Source organism: Amborella trichopoda, chromosome 3 (assembly GCF_054954075.1).
Source record: "Amborella trichopoda isolate Santa Cruz 75 chromosome 3, AtrichopodaSantaCruz75HAP2 v2.0, whole genome shotgun sequence".
Lineage (NCBI taxonomy): Eukaryota > Viridiplantae > Streptophyta > Magnoliopsida > Amborellales > Amborellaceae > Amborella > Amborella trichopoda.
The window spans coordinates 61,981,054-61,987,280 of record NC_142338.1 but is presented as its reverse complement, the minus strand read 5'-3'; the positions used below and the strand labels follow the sequence as shown (position 1 = coordinate 61,987,280).

The 6,227-nt window shown below is 40.5% G+C and overlaps 1 protein-coding gene across 1 annotated transcript; it reads left to right on the top strand.

The window, feature by feature from the left end:
- Positions 1 to 974: 974 nt before the first annotated feature.
- LOC18421629 (glutamyl-tRNA reductase 2) lies at positions 975 to 5,822 on the top strand. The gene is made up of 3 exons (XM_006826378.4): positions 975 to 1,328; positions 3,802 to 4,043; positions 4,276 to 5,822. The coding sequence occupies exons 1-3, from the start codon at positions 1,010 to 1,012 to the stop codon at positions 5,404 to 5,406; spliced, it is 1,692 nt and encodes a 563-aa protein (XP_006826441.1). The 5' UTR covers positions 975 to 1,009; the 3' UTR covers positions 5,407 to 5,822.
- Positions 5,823 to 6,227: the final 405 nt, after the last annotated feature.

Sequence of the window (6,227 nt, the reverse complement as noted above, 5' to 3'; positions counted from 1 at the left end):
TCCAAATATGGTGGGGGGAGGGGGAGTGTGTTGGTTACTAAACACCCATCTCCACAAAAGGGCCACATTTCGAACGTGTGGATGAAAGAGAAGGTGAATCAAAAGGAAGCAATCTCCATCACAAATCTCTCTATATATTTGGTCTTGGGTTTGAAGGTACAACCCCTTATCTCTCTTATCCTGAAAATCTCCTGCATCAATGGGGGAAGGATTGACACATCACCCCAATATCTCCTCTCTTGGGCTTTTCCTCCACAAAACAGATTTTCTCCCTCTACAACACCCAAACCCCATTTATTTAACCCCAATCCATTATCAGCTCACTTAGTTATACTTTAATCATCTGTCTTGTCATCGGATAAAAACCAAAATAAAATAAAACAATATGGATGTCAGTAACAAAAAGCGTTCTTAAACTAAAAAATCTTTTTGACCTCAATTGATATAAAAATAATAATAATTTTGAGTAACGACTATTTTCAAGACTTTTAAATGTGTCGGCATTTTTTTGTTAGAATTATAAATTAGATGACTAGTGTCTATCATCCAGATTTTAGAGGGGCGGAGAAAGAGAAAATGAAAATTGAGTGGGTCGCTGAATGAAAATGATGAGGAAAAAGTCAGAGAATTGAGTCAATCATGGAAAAATAAGAATCCATAAGAGGTAATGAAGGACGATGTCTTAGTTGCAGGCCAGCCAGCATTGGAAGAATTATTAGAGAGAGAGAGAGAGAAGGAAGTGGGTGTGGGTCGCCGTTGTGGAGTGTGGATAGAGCGCGCCTTCTCTGACCAATAAACGCAACGCGCACATTGGACGGACCGCTTCCCCTTTTCCTTTTACTTTTATTACCTCTCTCTCTCTCTCTCTCTCTCTAGCGGGTCAGGTCAACAAACATCGACTTCTCTCTCTCTCTCTCGCTCTTAAGTTCCAACGACGAAAACAAAACCCTCACTCCCTCCTCCCTCCTCTTCTGTTTTGTTGGAGGTTGGAAGGCGAGTGGTGGTAGCCATGGCAGCTGCTGTAGCCTTCGCCACCGCTTTTCCGGCTAAAACTAAAACCACTCGCACCTCCTCCTCCTCCTCCAACACACGTGGTAGCAATTGTAATAATTGTAGCAGGGCCAGGGCCATGGCCAAGCCGCCTTCTTCTCCATGGATGATGATGGTGCCCTTCTTCTCACCCAAGACCTCCAAACCCCTCTGCTCCGCCCCAATTAGATGCCAATTGATTCATGATGATCACATTATAGAACAATCCTCCTCCTCCTCCTCCTCAATGGCCTCCAGCCTCTCCGCGCTTGAACAGCTCAAGACCTCAGCAGCTGACCGTAAGTCTTTTTCATCTTTTCAACTTTCTCCTTTTCTTTCAAGGGATTCCAATTTCAATTGCCTCCTTCCATTCATGAGATTTAAGTGACACTTTTAGTTGGTATTTTTTCCTTAAAAAAAAATAAAACAGAGAGAATTTTAATTGGCATCAATTATTTTCATGGGGTGTTTCCAATCCAAGTTGGGAAGTTTCAGCTTCTGAATCTGCACATAATTGGGTATATGTGGGGAAATTTCTCTCATTACCCTGTTGCAATGATTCTTGTTCAACACTTTACGCACATTTCATGCATTAGTTATTTGTTAGCTATCATTTCCGAGATATTATTCAGAATGAGTAAACTGCGTTTCTTTAACCTCTGTAATTGGAGGACTTGGAAATTTCCATAATTTGGGAAGGAAATTTTATAACCAAAACCCAACTCTATTCTACCCCTAAACTCTTCCAAGTCGATCTAATTCTGACTCTCTTTGGATCTGATAGCCTGGCCCATCATCATTATATTCCTTTGAGCTTTTTCCCAACTATTTGGATCGGCTACACGAATCGAATCCTGGTCCACTATCAAGGCATTACCCTCAGTGAGGCCATAACTCTCTAGATCTTTTCACACTACTTCCAACCATGTCCATTTGGGCGAGCCTTCCACTTCAACTAACTTGCACCTTCTAATTCTCTCTCCCTTGAATCTTCTTGAGAATCCACTCTTCCTCTCTCTGCTCTACAGTTACTCGGCTGCAATGATCTATATCTTTTTGTGGAGGCTAATCTTAGGTACAGTTACCTCAAATGAGGTATGATCATGGCCTGCAAAAACTTAGTGTTTGATCAATGTGTATAGTTGTTATAATTGTTGAATGCTCGAAATATTTTTTCTTTGTGCATATTCGTTTATATAATGGTTTTCGTTGAATGCACTCGTAGACTTCTGAATCTTGGGGTTCAATCTCAAGGCAATTGCAAAAAGTCAGATGGATATCTTTGATCAACCATAGGTCTACCTTTAAATGGGTTTGTGGTTTGAGATTGAGAAATTGCAGATTCTTGCGTTTGCAGATTTTATAAGTTTCTGTCTTTTGGTTTGTTAAGTGCATTACTTGTTCTTGCTTGTGTACATTAATTTTCAACAACAAATCATCGTCCATTTTTTCAAAGACTAGGAGCATATCTTAACCATTACAAATAGGGAATAAGTGGTCAGTGGTCCTCAAATTTTCTTCTCAGCCTCCAAATCTATAGGAGTTGCCAATAGTATTATTGCTGAGGCCAGTGCTTTGCTTGAGAGTCTAAGGGCCTTCAGACCTGAGTGGGGTAATTAAATTGCCATTGAAGGAGATTCTAAAACTATTCTCTCTTGGGCCTCTCATTCTGCCGCTTACCCTTGGAGGCTGGCCCACATTTTTTATATCACCAGACATTTTCGCATCTCTTGGACCCATATTTGGTGGGAAGCTAACTCTTGTGCTGACTCCCTCGCAAAAGAGGGGCCAGCATCGTCGACTGGGGGTGGAACCCACTGACATTTTTGAAGACAATGGCTTCCTCGATTCTTTTGTCATATCGAGAATGTATAGCATTTTTTGTATCTAACTCACCATCTTGGTGATATGCTGCCCCTTTGAGGGGCTATTTTTGGTATACTCATTCCTTTTCCTTAATACAAGTCAAATTTTCTCAAAAAAAAAAAAAAGACAACCTAGTCATAGTTATGAATGCTGAATTCTTTTTTTGGTTTTCGTGTATTTCTAAAATACCTCGGTGATTGTACCTATTCATAGGAGCATCAAAAAACTTTCTTTTTGTGAGCTTGAAAAAGTAATTTGTTCATACTCTTCTGTTACTGACGTGTACTCACATTTTGCTCTAAAAAATATGAACCTCTTTTCTTCAGCCATTTTCATTGCGTGTTTCCAATATAGTGTCTGTAAATTGCAATGCATAGGAAATTGGTTGCAGAAAAAGCAAAAGTGTGTCCAATGATTTTTCAAAATAATGAAGTCCTGGATTTATTGCTCAATTAACTAACAGATAAGAAAAATCATGACAAACATTGTTTTATTTTTGCGTAAATTTTCTGAGAATGTTTGAGTAGCTTGAAGATATCCTTCGTTTCTAGTGAGCATAGAATAGAAGTAACAAATAAGAGATGACCTTCTCCCAAAATAGAAGCAATTGTTTCTAAGTATGCTCGTGTCTTTATAGGCATTCAATTTATGATACCTTGGTCACTTACAAATTGGTTATGTTCCTATATAAAAACCTGGGATATTTTTGTTGCAACCAAAGAATTTGTAGGTAACTTTGTGCTCCAATGAATTTCGTTTTCAGTTTATATCTCGTCTTGGAATTGGGTTTCCGTCACAAATTCTTTCAGTGCTTGATTTCTGGCTCTTTTGAATACATATTTACTTGCTACTTAAAGGATTGGAGAATTTGATTTATGATTCTGTTGGACTCCTTGCCAAAAACAGGATACACAAAAGAAAGGAGCAGCATTGTAGTTATAGGACTGAGTGTTCATACGGCACCTGTAGAAATGCGTGAAAAGCTTGCCATTCCTGAAGCGGAGTGGCCCCGTGCGATTGGAGAGCTCTGTGGCCTGAATCACATAGAGGAAGCTGCCGTCCTTAGTACATGTAACAGAATGGAAATTTATGTAGTTGCTCTATCTTGGCATCGAGGGATTCGTGAAGTAACCGAATGGATGTCCAAAGTATACATTTCTTCTCAAACTCTTTCTACAGTCTTCTTATTTTGGTTGCATCAAAATTATACATCAAATCATCAGCTGGAAATGCGCTATTATTCAGTTAAATTCTCTTTGGAACTTGGGTTGGTTTAATTGAAAGTCATATAGATGAGTTGAATTGTGCTCTCTCTCTCTCTCTCTCTCTCTCTCTTTCTCTCTCTCTCTCTCTCTCATATCCTTGTCTATTTTTCTTCAGACAAGTGGAATTCCTGTCTTGGAGCTCCGTCAGCACTTGTTCTTGCTGCGGGACACCGATGCTACGCAGCATCTATTCCAAGTATCTGCAGGGCTCGACTCTCTTGTTCTTGGGGAGGGGCAGATTCTTGCACAAGTCAAACAGGTCGTTAAGGTGGGGCAAGGGGTCGTTGGCTTTGGAAGAAACATCAGCGGGCTTTTTAAGCAGGCAATATCCGCAGGGAAGCGTGTTCGCACTGAGACAAACATTTCGGCAGGTGCAGTTTCAGTTAGTTCTGCTGCTGTTGAACTGGCCCTTATGAAGCTTCCGAAATCAGACTCCCCTTGTGCGGAAATGTTGGTGATTGGGGCAGGGAAGATGGGGAAGCTTGTGATCAAGCATCTGGTTGCTAAGGGATGCAATAAAATCGTGGTTGTAAACAGATCAGAGGAGAGGGTATCAAGCATTCGTGATGAGCTAAAAGACGTGGAGATAATCTACAAGCCTCTTGAAGATATGCTCTCTTGTGCTGCTAATGCAGATGTCATATTTACCAGTACCTCATCTGAAACACTCTTATTTGTCAAAGAAAATGTCAAGAATCTCCCCCCAGTGAGCTCAGAAGTTGGAGGGCTGAGGCTCTTCATCGATATATCGGTCCCTAGGAATGTTGGAGCATGTGTTTCAGAACTTGAGACTGCTAGTGTTTATAATGTTGATGATCTCAAAGAAGTGGTGGAAGCCAACAAGGAAGATCGGCACCGGAAAGCAATGGAGGCCCAAGCCATCATTACTGAAGAACTGAAGCAATTTGAAGCCTGGAGGGATTCCTTAGAGACAGTCCCCACCATCAAGAAGTTGCGGGCTTATGCGGAAAGGATCCGACTCTCGGAGTTGGAGAAATGCATGGCAAAGTTCGGGGATGACCTAAGTAAGAAAGAGAGGAGGGCAATTGATGATCTCAGCAGGGGCATTGTGAACAAGCTTCTGCATGGTCCCATGCAGCACTTGAGATGCGACGGCAGTGACAGCCGAACTCTTAGTGAAACTCTTGAAAATATGCATGCCCTCGAGAGGATGTTTAGCTTGGAATTGGAGACATCTGTGTTGGAACAGAAGATAAGAGCCAAGGTGGAGCAAACTCAAAAATGATCCGGTGATCCCTTCACTACAGCGTCCGATTAATCTTCATCATATTTCCTTCATTTTTTGATGTTTGGTACTGAAGTACTCATACTCTTACTTTCTCTGATCCTAGGCATCCTCATGTTGGAATAAGGGGCCCTTTGAATTCAAGATTAGTAAATATTATTTGAGGATCCTTTAGGGTGAGACTTTGATTAGAAGAATTAATGATTGTTGTTCCTTGGTGGGTTCCATCTCCTTGTATGATTTTATTATTGTATGAGCCTGCAAACCCAGCAGGAGTCACATGCGAGAGTCAACTGTGTATCACTTGAGGTTATGGTATGCTTCAGTGTCAGGCCATTGCTTGTGGAGTAGAAGTTTCGCCTCATTCTTGTAAGCACTTCATCTGAATTTAGTCAAATTGGTTTAATATTTGTAAAGTGGTTTTCTGGATATAATTATTTTTCTTTTCTATTATCTGCTTCGGCATTACCTTCAATGAAGTTATAATATTTGAATTGAAAAGAATGAATGGCATTAGAGAAAGATAGGACTGTGTAAGGTGATGATTGTATATACCAATAATTTAAGGGAGAAAAAACATGGAAAACTTTACAAGAAACGAGTACGGCTTAACATGGCCTCAGAATGCATGAGTTTGTCTAAGTTGATGATTGTATGTGTCGCTAACATAAGCAGCGTTACCACAACATGTGGCCTCTTTCTTATTTTGTGTCACATGTCGAAACATATCAACGTTTGGTAGTATATTAAACATCAAAAAATTGAATGCCACATAGGGGGCCTCGAGCCTCATCAATCTTGGACTTATTCCATTAGTTCTC

Excerpts from the sequence above, each read along its gene's own strand:
- LOC18421629 (XM_006826378.4), top strand. The coding sequence starts at position 1,010 with ATGGCAGCTGCTGTAGCCTTCGCCACCGCTTTTCCGGCTAAAACTAAA. Across the intron at positions 1,329-3,801 it reads CAAGACCTCAGCAGCTGACC|GATACACAAAAGAAAGGAGC; the intron begins GTAAGTCTTTTT and ends TGCCAAAAACAG. Across the intron at positions 4,044-4,275 it reads TAACCGAATGGATGTCCAAA|ACAAGTGGAATTCCTGTCTT; the intron begins GTATACATTTCT and ends ATTTTTCTTCAG.